This window comes from Martes martes (genome assembly GCF_963455335.1).
Source record: "Martes martes genome assembly, chromosome: 11".
Taxonomy (NCBI): Eukaryota; Metazoa; Chordata; class Mammalia; order Carnivora; family Mustelidae; genus Martes; species Martes martes.
In genome coordinates this window covers 28,595,642-28,617,491 of record NC_137899.1, presented here as the reverse complement: position 1 = coordinate 28,617,491, position 21,850 = coordinate 28,595,642, and the positions used below count along the sequence as shown (strand labels likewise).

Sequence of the window (21,850 nt, the reverse complement as noted above, 5' to 3'; positions counted from 1 at the left end):
TTAAAGTTTACAAAGTAATTTTCATTGAGAGTTGGCTCTTCTATTAATCCTGGCCATAGCCTAAAAAATAGGAGGTAAGATGAACCATATTTTAAAAAATGCAGAAAGTTAATATTGGATATATTTTATAATTCACAGAAATATTATCCACTCTTAAGTTGCTTTTACAAATAGAGAATGTATTTGTTTCATTAGTATCCTAATGAAGAAACTATGTGGGTGTAATTGAGGCTATCCTTTTTCTGTGTTAGGTAACACAGATTTGATTAATAGAGTCTTGCTGGATGCAGGCTTTACAAATGAACTTGTCCAGAATTACTGGAGTAAGCAGAAAAACATGTGAGTATTTGTTCTTATTAAATATATATGTATGCATGTATGTGTGTGTGTGTGTATATACATGTGTGTGTGTGTGTGTGTGTGTGTGTATATATATAGCATCTCAGTTCAGCTTTTCCCCAAGAAATTTTTGGAAAATAGGTCTCATAAATTTAGACTTTATCATCTATCATTAATAACAATTTCCTGAGAAAAACATCTTCCAGTTGTTGACAACTTACATTTGCAGCTGTGGGTGTGTGTCAGGACAAACACATGCCCTTACTTAGCTTTCTCGGCTTATATGCTGCAGTGTGACAAACCAAGTTAAATGGGCGTGTTAGTGTTTCAGTGTTTGTGATAGAACGGGGCTCCCAGTGAATGCTCGATAGACCTTTTAATAATACTACCATACACCCAGTCAACAAATTAAGAAATCTGAGTGAGGTTCTCATTTACGGTCCCTACTCCATTTCCAGTCAGTCACCAAATGCTAAATACTCCTAACAACATTGCCCTGTCTTCTTCACACCCAAGTTCCTAATTTCCCATTTCTAAGAAATGACAGCAACTGCTCTTTCTGCCTTTCGGGCTTCCAACTGCACTCCCCACAGAACTCACCCCTGCCCGTCCTACTCTTAGAATGCAGTTCCGGTTGCAGGATGACATTGAAGCTTTCCCGCATGGATGTCAAGATCATTGATGAGCTGACCAGTCTCAAGAAGCTGGTCCTTGAAACTTTACTTCCTGTTGCTTCTTACCTTATGCTTTATGTTTTCATGACCCCACATATTATCACATTCATAGGCTTTCCCTTAACATTTACTCTTGGCTCTACGTGTGAGAGCTTCCTGCTCCTTCTGTCATCTCTGCTAATTCAAAATGTAGCTGTATTCTTCCTTACTATGTGCTGTGTTCCTTGAGAATCCTCTATTTCCCAGATAGTTTCACTATAAAAACATAGTTTACATATATTGATATATTTATCTTCCTTTATTTTAGGAACTCATTTTATTTCATTTATTTATTAGTTATTATTACTCATTTATTATTACATCAACACCTAAATTATTATCTTACGGAGAGTAAGTGGAATAAAAAATTTCCTCCTTCTGTCTTCTGTTTTAGCAAGGGAGTGAAAGCGCGGTTTGTTGTGACTGATGGCGGGATTACCAGAGTTTATCCCAAAGAGTAAGTTCAAATAACATCTGTAGAAATCAGTGTATTACAAGAGACTACTCTAGGCTATGTACATTGCTGTGTAAGGAAGCCATTGTGTCGAGAAACTGATTCTTAGATTAAAGTGGAGTCACTTAACCTATGAACAATATTTTAAAATGCGTATTTCTTTTAAAATGCTGTATGATTATTCAGTGATAATTTGGATATTTTGGGTATTTATTCCAAGGTTTAAAAGAGATTTTTTTTTTTTTTTGTCTCGGTAGACACAAGCTAACCTAAATGAACATAATGGTCATCGTCTATTGACGATGCTTCCACAGCACCTCGTTGTTTTCACTGTTTTTCTATGGATCTTGTCTCTTATCTTCAGAACAGTCCATAAAGTGAGCTGGGGAGGCTTATTACTGTTAATTGACCTATTAGCTGACTTGTACATAATTACCTGCAGAGCAAAACTAAGAGCTTTTCCTGACTCTCAGTATCGTTCTATGGTGATGTATTGCTTATTAACAAGTATCATTTATACCATCCATTACCACTGACTTTCTTAGACATACCTGAGATGTAGGCATATCTGTAAAATTTCATGATGTTCATGGCAAAGTAGGTTATCAGGCAGATTAAAGAATAAAAATGATGAGCCATTTCCTCCTTAGGGCTGGAGAAAACTGGCAAGAAAACCCAGAGACATATGAGGACAGCTTTTATAAAAGGAGTCTCGATAATGATAACTATGTTTTCACTGCTCCCTACTTTAACAGTAAGTACTACTTGGAATTCAGCATTCTCAGTTTCCTTTCTTATTAAAACAAATTATTGTTCCCACCTGCTTGCCCCCCACCACCATATATTTTAATTGCTCAGAACAGTCCTTATTCAGTATATACTCTGTGCATGACATTGGAAAGACAAAAGCATCCACTTAGTTGAGGAGGTAAAATGCCTACACAGGAGACGGCCAGTAATGAAGAGATGGCATGTCTCCAGGCGTGCACAGTACATACCAATACATGTAGATAATCCTTTGTTTCACAAACTGCAAATAGATGATGAGTGTTTAATGACTTTCAAAAATATAATGAATCCATCAGTTAGTTTTAGTTCAGTATATTATTTATGAAACTTATCAGTAGCCCACATTTTAAAATATTTTCCTGGGTTCTGCCCCAAAACCTTCCTAATTTAATCCCCGAGCCTCTCTGAGGGGAGGTGTTATTCATCCTCATGTTCACAAATGGGAAAACAGAAGTTCAGAGGTTTTGGAGTTTTGTCGAGGAACTTTGGTCTTCTAAAATGCAAAGGCCATTTTGGGTTCTAAGAACAATCTTTCCACTACTCTTCAGTGGCCTCCCCAAGATTTTGGCAAATGTCATGAAGCAGAGATTTGGCAAGCACCCATTACGGTGTGGAAGTATAATTCCCATCCCCAAGTCAGTTCATTCAAGGTAACTCACCGACACTCCACTGAGGGAGTGGTACGTAGAGAAAGAAGAGGGAAGAGAGGACTGGCTACGTACCTCCTTGTTACCTCTCTCTTCTAGAATACTTAAGCAAAACACTGTTCACCTATTAAGAGAAATTCACTATTTGATGTATCTCGACAGGGCTGTTTTCCTTTTTTAGTGCTGTTTTTCTTTTTTAGAAAGCGGACCTGGCGCTTATGAATCAGGCATTATGGTAAGCAAAGCTGTCGAAATATATATCCAAGGAAAGCTCCTCAAACCTGCAGGTAAGCGTGTTGTAGTGTATACAGACACAGGACCAAAATGAAATGTGACCTAGTATTTGTATTAAAAGTTTGCAGTACTTACCAGGAAGGTCATCAGAAAGCCTCAAGCAACATAAAGACAAAGACAGACATTCAAATTTGTAAAAACATAAAATACAATTAGTTACCTCTGAGACTGGGGAAGAACAAAGTTGATACCATACAGAGGGGAGGGAATTTTCAGTGTATGTGTTTATGCAATGCTGACACAAACTCATGGAGTCAAATCAAAGTTCTAAATGCCAGACTGATCCAGCACCTCCACTCCATAAGTCTGTCCTACAAGGTACTTTCAAGGACACAAAAGGGTATTCAGCCAAGGATGTGAGTGTCTGTAATAAGTTAAACAGGAAGAGTAAGTTTTCATCCTTGGGGGAAAAGATGAATAAGTTCTGGCATATCTATACTATGTGCCTGATAAAATGGATTAGGTAAGAGTCTTTTTATTTTTTTTAAATAAAATTACAGTAAAATAGAAAAATGACTTTTCTTGATAAAACAAATCAAGAAAACAGAAATGTCATAAAACTGAGCATCAGTGGGAACTGGAAGTAGACTGGAATAGTGGATGCAATAAAGTAGAAAATTTTCTTTTCATTGTATGATTCAGTATCTGAATGTTTAAGAGAGCGTACTTTAGGCCAGATTGGGGTGGTCGATTGCCTTCCTGCTCCTGAGGGCAGTTTTACCCCTCACTGTTCAACCACCAACTCCATCACTAACTTACTCCTTCGGGGGCTCATTTACTCACTCATTCTCCCAGTCACTCGTCCTCTCACCCTCGCACTTCCTATCTATCCTGGACATACATATATTCAGCACCTGGTGCATGCATTGATAGGGCTAGGGAAGCCTCTTAGCTTGAATGATCTCCTATGGAAAGGCTATACCTGACACTACCCACTTTTTTTTTTTTTTCTTTAAGCTTACTCTGTATATTAGTTAATTGGCCAGGTTGTAGCCAATGAATAAACTATGTTGTATATATACATAAAATTATTTAATAGTTTAAGAGCTATTAACATTACTTCTTGATGAAAATTCCAAGAAATAGATCTTTGTAATAAATACTAGATTCAACCCAAATTTAATGCTAAATTATCATACAGCAAATATTATATGGCTCCTAAAATTGCAACTTTTTAAATTGAATCAACTTTTCAGGGTACAGCTGCAATTAATTTAATCTCAAGAAACTTAAATTTGCCTGCTCAGGAATGCTCAAATGTGAGAGGAAAAATAGATACTAAGAATCACAGCCATATTTTTTTAAACATATGTGTCAGTTTTTTTTCACATCATTTTTCAGTTGTTGGAATTAAAATTGACGTAAATTCTTGGATAGAGAATTTCACCAAAACATCAATCAGGGATCCGGTAAGATTTTTTTTTTTAAATGTTTATGCTATATTCTATGTCAAATGCAAATAAGAAAGTAAAAGTAAAATCTTAAAAATTGACAAAATAAATTTTCATTGGTCCTAAATTGAAGCAGAACTATAAATTACTATTTTTTGAAAGATATTTTTTGGTTTAAATTAGTTAATAAAAAAATATTTCAACATTATAGTTTGAAATGCTCGATAACTATTTGATAGTTTTATATCTATAAAATTACTTTTTTATGATGGGCTAGGCTGTCATTTATTCTTACTTTAAGACTTGATAAATTATTCTAAATTTTTAACCTGGTAATAGTATATCACTTAATCTTTTTTTAAGTAAAAATGTGTGGCAATAATTATATTTTTGTCTTTCAGTGTGCTGGTCCAGTTTGTGACTGCAAAAGGAACAGTGATGTAAGAAAACTCTTAAAATTTTTAACTGTAATTTTTTGTATTATCGTGGCTAGACTTTAATGCTAAAATTGCAGGAATTTTTAAATAAGCATTAAAATATTATTTTATGGGATCTTGAACTAATCTTACATCCTTGTTACATGCTTGTAATTCCTAAAGTTATTTTTTTAATTTTTATTGTGTTATGTTGATCACCATAAAATACATCATTAGTTTTTGATGCAGTGTTCTTAACCTCATTTTAAAAAATAATCACATGTTAAGTTTTTTAAAAAGCCTGTTTCTGTATGGACTCTCTCCTCTGCAATCTCAGTTGTGTTCAATCTCACGACCCTGAGATGAGGCTCTGAGCCAAAATCAGGAGTCAGACACAAAACCAGCTGAGCCACCCAGGTACCCCTGAATGGGCAGTTTCTAACCCAAGTGTCCTTTACTGGTTATTAGGGCAATCTTCCCCTTTCTTTCATAATTTACCTATATTTGGTTACACTATTTTTATAGTGATGAGAAAACTTTTTGAGCTAAATTTTGGAATTATGTTTTTTTAACCCAATTCCACTTACATGGATTGGATTTTACATTGTCTCCTGTTACTTCTGTTTCTTGGTCAGCTTTCTTCAAAAGTTAAACATTCTCTAAGAATGATACTATATTAATTATTCCAAGAATAAAAGGGATGAATTCCACTATTTTCTTCTAGTCTTATTATATGTGTGTATATTCCCACTGGTTCATATGATCTTATCATTTCTAGTCATGCAAAATTACCAACCAATCATTTTATAGTTTCTCCATTTTACATCGACTTTATAAATATAGACTACGAAGACTGTTTTCAGAGCCAAGGGTTTTAGGAAGCTGGTTCCACATTAGGAGAATGGAGTGCATATGTCCTCAACTCTGAAAACGATGTTTTTGTTACTTTATAAAAGAGAAGTTATTAAACTGATTCATGCATTTAAACACGATATAAACCGGGTGGGAACTGATTTCTGTGATGAGCATTTTTTGTTTTGCTTTCTGCTTTTTTAAATCTAAGTATCCTCATGCTGCCTTTTTTTTAAAAGTCTGAAGCATGGTGACTACAATGCATTTTTAAAGATATGTCTTTTCAAAGTATTAAGTGTATGTTTATACATTCTTAAATGTTTTGGTTTATCCAATTTCCTGGATCATTTAGATGACCAAATGGCAACAGGAGTGCTATTTGGAATGGCTAAAGCTTATTTCTGATTTGTTCTCAGCATTTATTCATATTGAATTGACAGTTTTAACTGGGTGGGTGTTGGGAATATGAAGCTCTGAGTGTTTGATACAAATCTGTGCATGTCCTTAATTTTTTCATCAAAATATCTTGATTATATATGTTTAAGTTGAAGCTTTCTCCTATTTTTGTTATAGTCATATCTACCTCCAATGGAGTAATGATATGTATTCTCAAAATGTGGGTTGTTTTTTTTTTTTTTAATTTCATTAGGTAATGGATTGTGTGATTCTAGACGATGGTGGATTTCTTTTGATGGCAAATCATGATGATTATACGAACCAGGTAGGTACCTGACTGGGACAAAGTGCACTTTCCAAAGGGTATTTCCCTGATCAACATTACAAAAGTCCTTCAAACCATTACAGGAGTTAATGAGTTGTTATAATACTGCCATAAAATAAATTTTAAAATGCTAAATAAATATAAACCATTAATAAATACATTCTAAATACAGTTTCCTAATATTAGTGGAATTTCCTTTCTAGTACTAATAGTTAACATGACAACACATAGTTGAGAATTTTAACATGATAGGAACTTTTTGTCCTAGTTCACATTAAATATTAATATCTAATTTAATATATGGCTGCTTTAAACTGATGAAGTTTCTGTTCCCAAATTTGCATGTTGGCAGCATATAAGCTAATTTGCTCCCTCAGAATTTTAAGCAAATTAGAATTAGTTGCCAACTTACTTTGCTTCTGAATCTACCTTTCCAGCTTCTCTTTAAAAAGAAAAGATCTCTCAACAACGAACATGTTCTTATTTATTTTAAAGATTGTATTTACTTACTTGAGCGACACCATGATAGCACAAGGACGAGCAGGAGGAAGGACAGAGAGGGAAGGAGAAGCAGGCTCTGTGCTGAGCAGGGAGCCCGACCCAGGGCTTGATCCCAGGACCCTGAGATCACGACCTGTTGTTAAGGCAGAGGCTGAACCAGCTGAGCCACGCGGGCGCCCCAACAATGAGCATTTTCTTAACTGGCCATGTTTATGGGCTGGAATTCCTCGTCTTTTTCCGGTCCCACCCCTTTCTCTCAGTTATGCTACTTTCCTCTTCCCCACAAGGAATCAGACGGTGACCTTGATGCTTAGTCAACCGTGTGCATTCTTTCCACAAACATCACACAGAGCCCCCGAGCAGTGAGAGCTCCTCCTCTTCACGTCTTTCGGAATGTCCCTCGCAGCTCCCCAGCTCTGGTTTGTCAGCCCCAGAGTAGTTTCAGTTCACGGCTTGTCTCACTGATCATCGTGGCAATAGTTGGGGTGTACACATGTGGCGTCAATTTGAAACTTTCTTCTTTTCCCTTCTGTACTAGATTGGAAGATTTTTTGGGGAGATCGATCCAAGTTTGATGAGACACCTGGTTAATATATCGGTTTACGCTTTTAACAAGTCTTACGATTATCAGTCAGTGTGTGAACCCGGCGCTGCGCCCAAGCAAGGAGCAGGGCACCGCTCGGCATACGTGGTCAGTAATGTCCCCACCCCGGTTCCTCTCCAGCAAACGCTCAGCATCCATTCGTGTAACGACTGTTTCATTCTATTTCCCAGCCGTCGATAGCAGACATACTACACATTGGCTGGTGGGCCACTGCTGCTGCCTGGTAAGTCACTATTTTCACTGGTACTGAGAAAGCGGGTGTAAAATAGTAACAGATTTGATGACAATGCCCATTTTGTGACATGTGAGTCATTATTACGGGAACTCCCTTTTTTCATTTCTAAGTCACACACTGATCATATTTACAAATAGTTTCTCCTCCACGGTCAATTTAAAGCAGTTACAGTTGTTTAGTTTTTCGTATGAAAACAGGGTTTGTGCCTGCAAACTCCAGCCTCTTCAGAGATCTGTCGCAGCTCTCTCCTCTGTGTCTCTGTGCACTCCATTCTTTACATTTTAGGTCTGTTAACCTATAAGAAGTTTCTGCCTGTTGGCTTCAATATCCAAATTAGGTGTCTTTGTGGATTAAATTCAAGACATTATGACTTCTCTTTTCACCTCCTGTTACAAAGTACAAAGGCAGGCTGAGTTTTAGAGACATTGCTGAAACCGATCTAAGTCTGTCTTTTCACTGATTAACCCTCCCTGCCTCCTTCTACACCTCACTTACACTCCACCACCTATGAAAATAAGATATTTAAACTGTTTGAGGCACTGTGGAAAGTCTGTAAGATCAAATTTGTCATTGTTTGGCTCTGGTCAGTCAAGTAACTCAATCTCCTTTTCTGTCTGGGATCCTTTCTCTTCCCTCACTCCTTCTTACCTCCTTCCTCCCCCTTCTTTTGTAGCCTTTCCCTACCATATTGTCCCACCCTTATTCCATGTGGATTCATCTTTAACATTCATTTGATGGTGAGGCTTTCCCAGCTGAAGTTAAGCGGTCACGTTCATAAAGTGGAACAAAGATTTTATGTTAACAACCTGATTTTTTCTAGGAAAAAACCCTGAAAAATGGTGCTTTCTCTTGTGACACTGGTATTTATATATTAATTGACTCATGTATTCTAAATATCATAGTATATGATATTTTCCTGGCCAGAATCTACCTTCTCACCCCCCTTTTTCTAACTAAATTCAATTCCAAGTAATTCTGTACTATTCCATAACATTGACTTAATTGTCATTTACTATAAAACTGAAATGTACTGTGTGCCCTAGATCATAGCTATATTTTAGTTTATGAATGTCACATTATGTATCTCCAAGTATATTCTATATTGTCAAGTAAAGAGTTCACAGATCTATGGCACAAGGTTGTTTATGTTTGGTCTTTTGTTTTTCTCCACCGCAGAGTGTTAAAACTAAACTAAGGAAGCACCCCCAAATGTGAAACCTATGTCATGAACTGTTGACACCAGAGCTACCACTCCTCCACGATCACGTGTCTCCTTAGGCCTCTTCACCCCTGCGTATCCCTCACTTGGTCCTGAACATTTCTGACTTCACAAAATTAAAACTGTTCTGTAAAATTTAAGAAATACTTACATAAAAATGCTCCTCAACTTCCTATTGGCCAATTCTCCATTTTTTCTTAACAGATGAAAAAGAAATGTGTACAGGCAAAATTGCTCAGGTTTTATTGTGTAGTTTAGATTTTGATCACTAATCATTCATATTTACAACTTAGGTCTATTCTACAGCAGTTCCTCCTGAGTTTGACCTTTCCACGACTTCTTGAAGCAGGTATGCGAATATTCAGCTATTGTCATAGTAACTAAAATTTTGTTTTGGGTTGTGCTGAGTTCACCCAACTCAGTGAGAAAATACGTGCGTTTGTGTCTATGAGAGAGAGAGAGCCCATGCATTTGGTAGGTTGGAATCTCTTTGCCAAAACTTAGCTCGTGCTTTGGCAACCTTTTTTTAAAATGTCCTATTGGCCTCCATTTTGTAACCTCCTATTTATTGAATTTATTGTTATTTATTGGGCATCTGTTAGGGGCTGCTCCTGCCTTACCCAGCAATAAAGAAGCCATGAAGAGTGCCTACCCTTATACCCTTGCTTTTCTCTTTGAGACATAAATGTCTGGGCACAGACCATAGTGTCCCCTTCTGGTGATCTGTGTTTTTTTTCCACAGTGGAGATGGAAGAAGAGGACTTCACGGCTTCTCTGTCAAAGCAGAGTTGCATTACCGAACAAACCCAGTATTTCTTCGATAATGATAGCAAATCATTCAGTGGTGTATTAGACTGTGGAAACTGCTCCAGGTAAACATGTCTTCCTTTCAGGAACAGTCCTAGTTCACTAAGAAACTGGATTCACTTTTATAATCATTACAGAAAATGAGGGAGATTATTGTTCACATCGGAGAGACACAGGACCATTCGTAGTTGAAAACAGATCTTTAGTTTGGCTGTAGGTTTTTAAAATTTACCTTCTCTAGGATTCATCCTGAGTGGCTAGGTTGTAATCCTGTCAACTATCACAATAGGATCAAGAAAATTACACTAACTTTGAGGCAGAACCTAGAAAATTTTGGTTGTATTTTACTACATTTTGTCTAAAAGGACCCTTCTAAGAATTTTTCTGAAGTTATAGAATTAAAGGCACTGACTGTAATAATAATAGAATTATAGTAATTCTGAGTGATTCTAAGCCAAATATATGATTGATCGCTATTTACATTTATTTACTAAGTAGTTTTACAGAAAGGTATTCTGGGGAGGGAGGTTTTTTGTTGTTTTTTTTTTTTAAAGATTTTATTTATTTATTTGACACAGAGAGAGAGAGATCACGAGTAGGCAGAGAAGCAGGCAGAGAGAGAGCGGGGGGAAGCAGGCTCCCCGCCGAGCAGAGAGCCCGATGCAGGGCTCGATCCCAGGACCCTGAGATCATGACCCGAGCCGAAGGCAGAGGCTAAACCCACTGAACCACCCAGGCGGCCTAGGGAGGCGTTTTATTTCTAATTGACAATTGAATGCATCTTTGAATTAGGATGAAAAACTAGGAGAAAAATACTACTTCCTAAAAATCAAGGTTAATGTTAGTCACCAGTAGGCATAACACATCCTGAGTAATTTTTGGAAGAGATTGAGAATTTCATTTGGTTGTGAGGGATGAAAGAAAAAAGCAAGGTGGGATTTTGCAAAGTTTTGAGAGAGAGTGCTCCCCCGTGTCACAGGTTCCCTGAGAACAGAGCCGAGAGGCACAGATTGGGGACACTTGAGGGCAGGTAATTCTAGAAGCAATGTTAACCCAGAGAAGAGGAAATAGGAGGAGGTGAGGTCATCTGAGCATGTGAAAGGGCTGGGAGAGTTGCTAGGGGATCCAGACGTTGGTAACAGACGTTTTCCAACAGCGGTTAACTGCAACTAGCATGAATTTTTAACAGACCTGGTCAGTATGACTTTTTGAGTTTTAGCAGATCTCTTGTGTTCTAGGAGGATGTTGAGGATAGAAAGAGAAGAGTCAGGCCTCAACTCAGAAAAAAAGATCATACCATCTTGTATAGAATTTAGCATATCAAACTATCAAGTTCCGCAAACAGAATTGTAGCTGTATGGTTATCTCAAAATTTCAGAATCCTTTGGCCTTTGACTAACAGGTGTCTGGTAATAATTTTTAAAGCACAGGTTGCTAAGTTAAATATAACGTACAGATTTGTAATCAATATACTAAGTTCAGTCATGGTGGCTTTGAGTCACTTTATCCTTGTACCCCACGTTCAGTGGAGAAAAAGAAAATTCCCCTTTTTTGGGAAAATGTATCATCATAAAGAAATGACTCTTTAGCAACCAAGATGAGAATGTTACCGTCATTAAAGGCAACAGAAGCAGCTTAAGACATGGGGAAAAAAACAGAACAACAACAAAAAACCCTACATGGAATTGAAAGCCCTTATTCCATCTGTATCTGTGTTGTCCAGTTTAGTAGTTACAAGCCTGAGAGGCTAATTCAATTATCCATTACAGCTAATATTAAACTTGGTGTCTCAGTCCCACTAATCAAATTTCAGGGGCTCCCGAGCCTCAGGTGGCTCTTGTAAACCATACTGGACAAAGCAGAAGACATTTCTGTCTCCGTGTTTGTTGAACAGCACTGACCTAACTCTGCCCTTAGCTTGGGCAGGATATTTAGACTTTTTGGGCTTCTAATCATTTTTTACCTGTGGATTAATTCAGTAATAAATACAACTGCTTAGCCATGTCAAATAAAACATTGATTCTGTGAGTTACAGCAACTCAGGAGTGCTTATTTTGCACTGAGGACTAACACTTAAAAATCTATTGCAATTTTCTAGTATTCCGGAGAGGTAAGATGTGCATGCTAATGAATAAAAAACATGGTCATGTTTCTCTGCTAAAAATCATTTTCATTTTGTTTCACTATTTATATTGGTGATGATTTATGCCTCAAGATTTATGCCTCAAAATGAAAGATGATTTATGCTTTCATTTTAATGTGTAAGATTCTTTGAAAGATTTTGGGTTTTTTCTCCCCAAAAGAAAATGTTCAGTTTCTGTAATTTTTAAAAATATTTATTTTGCAGAATCTTTCATGTAGAAAAACTCATGAACACCAACTTAATATTCATTATGGTTGAGAGCAAAGGGACTTGTCCCTGTGACACACGACTGCTCATACAGGCAGAGCAGACTTGTATCCTTTTTGGGGTTAGAGATGTTGAAAGAATTGCCATCTTTCAGTAATGCATTTGTAACCTCGTCACATTGTTTACGCTCCAAGAGAAAGACATTCCGATGGCTGTGATTACTCCACAGGGGCAGAATGGACTCCTCACACGACATTTGGTTTGTGCAGACCGATGATGCTATCCAGGTACCAGTAGAATGTGAAAGGTTGCCTGCTCCTAGAATGAGGCTTTGTGTAGGCAATAGTGCAGGTTTCCAAGGAGATCTGGAAAGGGCTTGAGGGGCCATTGGAGGGGCAACTGGTTTGGGGTTCAGTGGTGGCTAGAGAGGTGCTGGGTTTTTGCTCTTGCTAGCCGGGCCGGTGTGGTGGAAAGCTGTCAACACTCGACGGTTATAAATGGGGTTGAGTGTGATGTATGCCTATGGTGGAATATTATTCAGCCTTGAAAAATGGCGGGGGGAGGCCTGTCCTGGGCTCCAGCTGCAGTGGTAGTAACAACAAAACTTTCCTGGTTGTCAATATGCTAAAGGACAATGCAATGGCTAGTAAAGTATTGTGGACGGCAGAGATTCTACAGAGCGCCTACACTCTTTGCATTTACCCCTGTTGTTTCGGGGTGGGGGGAGAAAAGTTTGACGTTGAGGTTTACTATTAGCAATTAGTTTGCATTTCTGTCTTGCTCGATCAGAGGCAGCCGCGTCCTTTCTTGCACTGTTTTATACGTATGCCTCTTCTACTCAGCGTCATTTCTTCCTTTCATCCGCTTATATTTTACAAATATCTATTCAGTACTTGCCCAAGGGCATGCTATACAGAGTAAAAATAAAAATGATCCCTTTACAAAGCCACTGGTTTGACCAAAGGAAATTTCTGCAAGTTTACTTCCTTAAATCCCTAAGCGCTGGAACTCGTTGTGTTGGACTAGACTAATGGCGTAGGTGTCCATTCTTTTGTTATTTGTGTGAAAAGAGAAAGAAACTTCATATTCCTTAACAAGTGTCTTCAGCTGATGGTCCAGATCCTTGCGATATGGTTAAGCAACCCAGATATCGAAAAGGGCCTGATGTCTGCTTTGATAACAATGTCTTGGTAAGACCAAACGTTTATTGTATGAGAATATTAGAACTCAAGTGGGCATTGTCTTCAAGAATTTAAGGAGACATATTACAATTTTAACTCAAACATAATCCTAGTGTTTCTCATTAGCATGATGTACTTGCTGGTCGATAGATTTTTCATTTCAGTATTTTTCACGGTTAGCCTAAGCTTCACAGTTGCTTCTTCTATCTGTCCTTCACACAGAAATTGTACTTTCAAACACATTTTTGGTGAATTTACTAATAATCCATGGTCACAAATCTGACCATTTTAAACACCTTCTCATCTATGGTAATTGACAGTGTTATTTATGATATGAGTTGTCTCCCTTCATTTATTCTTGAAGATATAAAAGGTATTTTTTATTAGTTTTACTCTTTAGTGTGTATAAAAACCTTTGAAACACCTATTGTCCTATTATCTTTTTTTTAAAAACATGGTTTCTGACTCTATCAGAGATTTGTATTTTTACCTTGCATGATATTAGACCAGGTCAAGTACCAAGGGTTAAGTTGGTAAAATTATACAAAACATCTTTCTCGTATCTGATGTCAGGATGACCACTGCTTTCCTGTAGGTCAGCAGTCGTCCTCTGACAAACACTGTTCTGACATACTCTGCATGCAATCAGCTGTCTGGTTTTAAAGTCATTTTACCCATTAAGAAACTGCATTCTCAAATGTGAAGGCCACCCCGTAATCCCTGCTTACTTTTATAAACTAATTTTGAAGGTAATTTTCCTCGATTCTTATTCTTCATGGTGTGCCTTCGCATGAAGTGGCTTGTAGACTCCAAGGATCATGCAAACAGAGAGCATTGTCTTAGGCATTGTTTATTCTAAAAAAAAATGTCAGATTACCTCTTGATTAATGTGCACTTATGGAAGGTATAATTTTTTTAGAACAGACTTATCAACTCCGTACTTCTTTCCTCAAATGCACACATAGCCACCTTTGTCCTCCGCCTCACAAAATAAGGTATTTCCACAGATACATAATATGCGATTAGATGACATAGATCGATGATGAGGAGTATGGCAAAGATGTGTCACAGTAAATCCCAGTTATCTCTGCCTGGACTATTGATCACTTCTCTGTGATGGAGAAAGTGAGTCTGAGTTACCCCTAACTGTTGTTTTCCATTTTATCTGGTTAGACTTAAAGAACAATCCAGATCTGAGGACTTCTGTTGTTCCATCTGCTAGATTTTTAGGAGCTTTGCCCATGTCAAATCAGTCCCCAAAGAATGTTGACTGTGGGCCCAGCGGAGTGCTGCTCATTAGGGAAACTTCATTTGTCAACTATTTGTCAGCACAGACTGAGATTAAATTCAATCAGCTGAACTTGAAAGATTACCTAAAAAGCCCAGTTGCCCGAAATATCTTCAGCCTAGGAGACGATCTGCTCCAAGGCCCTGGAAAGACTGAAGTAAGACAGAAAATTGCAGTAGTTCCAGTCTTGTGAACTTTACATCGGGGTGTGTGTGGAAGTACAAGTCTTGCTCAGTAGCTCACCGTGCTAGTCGTGGCTCGTGCTGCTTTAGCGGTGAAATACTTTGGTAATGCTTATTTTGCAATGGTCACTGTGCATCTGCTCTGGATGGAGGCTCACATGAACTGCCAACTGCCAGCAAACTGCATGAAATCTCATCTTGTATGTCTTCTTCTCTGTGTTTTCTTTCCTTGTCCTGTACTTGCTACTTTGCCCATTATTAATAGGATCAAGTTATGTGCACAACGAGTCGTGCCTGTACCATGATGTCAGCTCCTATCTTCATTTTACTGCAAGTTTTCATGTGGTGTGGATGGTCAGTCACTTTCTCTAATTTTTCTTTTTGTGTGTGTTTGGCTTGAAATTTTATTAAATAATCCACATCCCTAAATCCACTATAATAAGTGTCCTGAAACCAGGTTGTTAAAATCCCATTACCTATATTGTTTTGTCAATAGCTGAATGCAAGTATTACTTAAGTTTCTAATCCTAAATCAAGCATATCCTTTTCCTGTGTTTACTTAAAAATCAGTGTTTTCTTTTAAGGTTTTATATAAAGATTAAGTCAGCGTGGGGAAAATTATATATGCTTCATGAGGAGAAGTAGCTGAAGGACAGTCAGTAGAACTGGTCATCTCTATTTCCAAAAGATGCTAACATAGTGTTGGAAAATAACATTAATGATGAGCCATTTAAGTTTTATCCAAGTCAGTAATTCAGTTTTTTCTTTTTTAAACAACAAATATGACTTAATCAACTTTTTATATTTTTTACTACCAAAATAGATATTCCTACTGAAATTTTTTAGTACAAGTGCTTCCAATTTGTAAGATCATCTTACTTAGTATCTAGGCTAAAATGATCCTTCATTAACCTTGGCCCAATTTCTCATTTCTTTTTTTTTATTTTTTTATTTTTTAAAGATTTTATTTATTTATTTGACAGAGATCACAAGTAGGCAGAGAGGCAAGCAGAGAGAGAGAGAGGAGGAAGCAGGCTCCCCGCAGAACAGAGAGCCCGAAGCGGGGCTTGATCCCACAACCCTGGGATCATGACCTGAGCCGCAGGCACAGTCTTTAACCCACTGAGCCACCCAGGCGCCCCCCAATTTCTCATTTCTCTCAATATGACTGAGTAGATGTTTTGGGGCTTGTGGTCAGGGACTCATGTACAGTTCTACAGTTTCTTTTCTGACCCTCTTAAATCATCCTGACTGGTGTTACTGGAGCAGCTTCTCTCATGTCCTTTCTTCACTGCCGTCCAGGTATTCAGTGATTAGGGAACCACCAGATGGAGATACGGCTATTACTGTGAATAGAGTGAGCTCATCAGAGGGGCAGAAAAGTGGAGTAGCAGCGGGAGTCTCAGAAAGCAACTACTTTTTTTTTTCTAGGTTAATAATGGTTTTCATGGCAAAAGATTCCAAGTGAAAGAATGCTAGCTGATTTGGATAACTGAAAGACCAAAATTAATTGATCCCTTCTCTGTGGATGTATTTTTAAAATTGATATCAAGGTAGCTATTTGAAGCAAGGTTTTACTGATCCCTGCCCAAGTGATTATACCATTTATATATGAAAATTATAGTAAAAATCCCATTTTCCATGTTCTATTTTTTTATACTTCTCCTTGTTTGTGATCATGGTAGAAATGAGCAAACTAAAACATAGAGCAAAGGGAAAAAGGTGAGGAATAATGTAAATACTCACTCTACTTCTATCCATCTAGAATTTTTAGGTAAGATATATAGGCAGCTAATTAACACAAAAATATTTACCTTTATGTTAAAAATTTATAGGTAAGCATTATCCCCTTAAAAATGTGATTATGAATTTTTCTATGGTATTATTCTTTCTCACCATAACTATAAACTTACCAAGAAAATAAATATCACTGTGGATTCAGCTGGATGGGATCGGTACATTTTAATGAAATAATTTTTGTAAGATGGAAAGCACACACATGGGATTTTCTGTTACTATGTCCTTAAGGAATATATAATGAGCAGTTTTGAGAAGGTGATATAGATGGCATATACTTTACAATAATAAGACTTGGGTTGAGTCTTTAAAAGCATAGTTATCAGTATGGAACACCAAATCTAGTTTATGCAATTTGAGTGTTGCTATGATAACATCAAAAGTATCATTTTCTCTGAAACAACCAAGTTGAAAAAAATAATGTAAACCTTATCCCAAAATACTAAGATTAATTGACAGTTGTTCCTGACACTGAAGACCAATAAAGGTGAAAGTCTAAGTAAGCTTCAGCACTAGTCTAGCGCTAACTAGGAATTTGTGGTGGGTGAGATTATGCTTCCAGATTTCTGACATGTTCTTAAGGATCATCTCTTTCTAAGCATTTCAAGAAGGACTGCTAAAGTCAAGACCCTCGTACCCTGTGAAGTCCAAGAAGAGTATCAATTACAGATAACCAGTAATGAGGACTTCATTAAAACACAAGTGTTCAATGAGACCTTCTGACAAGATCATTTTGAAGATTTAAGTAGTAAAGAAGAACAAAAGAAAAAGAAAGCTAAAGTTTAGGAAACAAGTAAAGCCAGTGAGAAAGTTCATTATTTTATGCAGACCTTATTTATGAAAGCACATCTTTGGGTCCATGCACAAGCAGACGTGTTTATGTAGGTATATGCACATTTAAATAGTTGAACAAATATGCTACCTACCTCATGGATTGATGTGGCAAGTGGGTTATGGTGCTGTGTGGGAGAATAAATTATTTGCTAGACAACTTATTCCTATTAAGAGACTTACTGTGTAGTATCCAGGAGCCTAAATAATTTTAAAGGTACATTTTCTTTGAAGCTGCCATAGGTGATTTGACATTCCAAAGTTAGCCCTTATCTGGGGGTGGGAGGAGGGGGGAGACGTCTCCACCAGTGATTTGCCTTTTGAAGGTAATGACTGTAATTCAGTAAATAAATGAATTACTAATTATTGATCTCTTACTATGTGTAATTAGTTACCCCCAGTTATTCTGGCTTGGGAAAGACAGGCAGATTTAAGAGTTTAGCAGTACTTGTTTAACAAGATTTAGGCACTAGAAAGAAAACCTTGGGGCAGAATCATATGAATAAAGGGAAAAGGAATTCTTAGTTGACATATTTATTAAGAATCTTATTGAGACGTTTCTAGATGAAAATTACTATCATATTTCAAAATTATGTATAATAGTAGCACTGCATAATCTTTCTTTACTATAATGTATTAAACTGAAACAAAGTACCAATCTTTATGAGCAGGAAAATCAGTGTTCAGGAAATTTTGGTCTATCCTTAAGACAGAAAAAATGCTACGGTTTCTCCCACATCAGTGCATTTGCGACTTAATTTCAAGTCTTGTTGTATATGGCTGCCCATGCAGAAGACATGACAGGAAACTGAAGAGACAGACTTTTTAGTGTGAATCAACTTGTAGACTTGAGGGACTCCAATTAAGTTATCTAAACTATCCCCCTCCCAGACTGAAACCTTATCTCACACAAGAAATGCAACTGAGCAAATAAAAAAAAAAATTAAAAAAAAAAAACCACTAGAAATATAAAAATAAAAGCAATGGAATCAGAGCCAGAGATAGTTTTTTTTTCTTTACATTAATAGGAATTTCTTTGACAAAATACATTGTTAATACATTGATGGGTCTTGTTTGTGTGCTAGTTTTCCATCCCATCAAATTAGTACTTACTATACAAGTCTGAATTAGACCATTCTGCTGGGCGTGAGGTATTTGAGATAGTTTGTGCTAAAAAATAGGTTTTTAATCTGGAATTCAAATGTAACTGAGCATTGTTTCTTTGATCTTGTTACCCTATCTAGAGGGAAAAGTATTTGAACAAAGTGGAGCAAGTATGAATTCCTAGAGATAGTACACACCTTGCTCCGTTGCAAAGACAGTGCTATTGGAGCAGAGGAAGTTGTTGGGGAGGGGAGAGGAGGAGAAGATAGAGAGGCAGCCAGGCTCCCTAGGCCTTGCTAAGAAATTTGGATTTTGTGCTGAGAGATAAAAAAAAAACAATAACAAAAAACTCGATGTATGGTTCTGAGGGGACCACTTTTTGGTAAAAAGATTGTAAAAGAGCAAGAGTAGAAGCAGAGACAAAGGAGGCAGCTTTTGAAGGAGTGATGGTGAATTACATTTGAAAAAATGTTTTAAAAAAGTAACAATCACAGATGACTACTTGTTTGCCCTGATCTATTTCTCCTAGAAGTGTCATTCAGAAAAGTACTATCTTTTTGTGCAAGTTTGAGACCTTTCGGAGACATCAGAGGAGAGGTGGCAGAGATCAGTGTGGAGGTCAGAGGAGAGAATTCAGGTCCAAAGATATAAAAGTGTGAGTTATTGTGATTCTAGTCTAAGCTGGTGACACAAGTCCTGAACTCACTTTATCCCACAGAAACACTAAACCTGTAACTATAAACAAAGCAGTTCCCTCTGAAAGAAATCAAGAATCTGAATGACCCATACCCATTGGGTAAAGGAGAAAATAGCCACATCAAAACAGGTAGGAAAGGCTGAGAAGACGCACTGTCTCCATAATCCCCATCTCTGACCTAGCAACATAAAATCGGGAGGGAACTTGTAACTCTGAGCTTTACCCTGAGGAATGAAGGGTTTGGTTTGAACATCTAGCACTCTAGATGTGGGGTCTCCCCAACAACTACCTCTAAAAGTCTTATAGGGCTTATGTCCATGAGACTCATAGGACCAAAGAAAGAAACAGTTCTCATCAGGCTCATACAGACTGACTGTAGTTTTCCTCCCAGGGCTCAGAGAAGATGGACTGGACAAAAATGCCCTACTCCCACACTTTCCCTGATAGCTGCTGAAGTATGCAGATATCCTCTGTTGCCTGAGGGACTAAGGCTTCTCATTTAGCACATGCCTCCATTTTCACCCTATGACACACTCCAAGTCACTGGTCTCTGCCTGAAAGGAGCTTGTGAACAAAGCTGGCATTGGGCTTTTGAGGCTACTGCCCAAAGAACAGCCCCCACCCTTTACCACTGGGCTGTGGTGGCTGGTATGGCTGATGTTCTCAGGTACCACCTAACAGTGGCAAATAAATAGTTCTTACCGCTGGATTCCCCGAGGGCACAGCAGAGAGACAGCAGACAAAAATGCTCTTCTATCAGTCATACCCTAAAAGGGAAAGGTCTAACTGCATACCTTAAAAACTGCTGCCTCAGGTTCCAGGCTCTAATCAGCCTACATCTAGGTGCTGTATGATATAACGCCCCCCCCACCACCACCAGATACCAGCCCACTTCAACTACTGGGAAAGGTGGCTGTTTTATCTAATACATAGAAACCAACACAGAACAGAAAAAATGTGTTCTAAACAACAACAACATAAAACTCCACTAACAGACATTAAGGAGTTCAAAATAATGGTCATAAAGATGTTTACCAAAGTCAGAGAAAGATACATGAACAATAGAAAATATTAAAAAGTATAAAAAAGTCACAGAGCTGAGGGTAATGTATCACAGTAATAACATAAAAGATATGAATGACATGAATAGATAGCTAAGAAAAGAGCATTTGACAAAATACGTCATTTCAGGGTAAGAACCTTGGTCAGATTGGGGGTATAGAGGAACATCCTTCAACATAATAAAGGCCATATGACAAACCCACAGCTAACATATTCACTGGAGGAAAATGTCTCAGAGATAAGACAAGAAGGCCTACACTCACTGCTCTTATCCAATTTAGTACAGGAAGTCCTAGCTAGAATTTTATGCAAGACAAAGAAATAACAGGGATCCAAATAGGGAAGGAAGAAATAAAACTGCCAGAACTTACAAATGATATGGTTCTGTATACAGAAAACCCTGAAGACTTCACCCAAAGACATCAGAGAGGAGACGAGGCAGAGATCAATCAGTGTGGAGGTCTGAGGAGATTTCAGTAAACTTGCAGGATATAAAATCAGAAGTCAGGTGCATTTGTATACATTAATAATAAGATATCTGAAAAGAAAACTATCCTAGTTCACCATAGCATCAAAAACAAAGTATTTAGGAATAACTTCAAGAAAGTAAGAGAACTGCACAATGAAAACTTTAAGACTGGTGAAAGGAAGAAGACAAGCATAAGTAGATATCCTGTGTTTAGAGAATAATGTTAAAATGTCCATACTACCCATTGCCATCTGTGGATTCAGTGTACCCCCCATCAAAATACCAACAGCATTCTTCACAGAAATTAAAAAAAAATCTAAAATTTTTATGGCCCACAAAAGACCCAAAATACCATAACAATCCTGAGGGAAAAGAACAAAACTGCAGGTATCAGATTTTTTTTTTATTTTATACTACAAAGCTACAATAATCAAAACAGTATAGTACTGGCACAAAAATGAACACATAGACTAATGGAACAGAAGAGAGCCCAGAAAGAAACCCCAAATACCTATGGTCAACTAATATTCAGTAGGATAGCCAAGAACACCCACTGGGGAAAGGATGGTCTCCAGCAAATGGTGCTAGGAAAATAAACACATGGAGGGCAATGGGACTGGACTCCTCTCTTACATACTCACAAAAATTAACTCAGAATAGACCACAAACTTTAAGACAGGATACTATAAAAATCCTAGAAGATGAAGTAAGAAGAATTTCCTTGACATAGGTCCTGGCAATGATGTTTGGTTATAACACCAAAAGCACAAACAACAAAAACAGAAATCAACAAATGGGACTGTAACAATTTTGAATTTTTCTGCACAGCCAAAGAAACCACTAAAGAAAAGGCATCCCACAGAATGAGGCAAAAAATTGCAAGCAAAATATCTATATCTATACATAT

General features: G+C 37.5%; 1 protein-coding gene across 7 annotated transcripts in view; it reads left to right on the top strand.

Annotated features, from left to right (window-relative positions):
- The window catches only part of CACNA2D1 (calcium voltage-gated channel auxiliary subunit alpha2delta 1), a 499,615-nt gene that overhangs the window by 465,504 nt on the left and 12,261 nt on the right, over positions 1-21,850 (top strand). For 6 of the 7 annotated variants that reach the window (XM_080818060.1, XM_080818058.1, XM_080818059.1 and 3 more), the window contains 13 exons: positions 252-339; positions 1,447-1,509; positions 2,157-2,260; positions 3,143-3,229; positions 4,578-4,645; positions 5,029-5,067; positions 6,545-6,616; positions 7,656-7,808; positions 7,892-7,944; positions 9,469-9,524; positions 9,918-10,047; positions 12,330-12,439; positions 13,440-13,522. In XM_080818060.1, the coding sequence (XP_080674186.1) occupies positions 252-339; positions 1,447-1,509; positions 2,157-2,260; positions 3,143-3,229; positions 4,578-4,645; positions 5,029-5,067; positions 6,545-6,616; positions 7,656-7,808; positions 7,892-7,944; positions 9,469-9,524; positions 9,918-10,047; positions 12,330-12,439; positions 13,440-13,522 (1,106 nt within the window). Of the gene's footprint in view, positions 1-251; positions 340-1,446; positions 1,510-2,156; positions 2,261-3,142; positions 3,230-4,577; positions 4,646-5,028; positions 5,068-6,544; positions 6,617-7,655; positions 7,809-7,891; positions 7,945-9,468; positions 9,525-9,917; positions 10,048-12,329; positions 12,440-13,439; positions 13,523-15,248; positions 15,338-21,850 lie in introns of all 7 variants that reach the window. The other variant, XM_080818054.1, reaches the window with a different exon arrangement.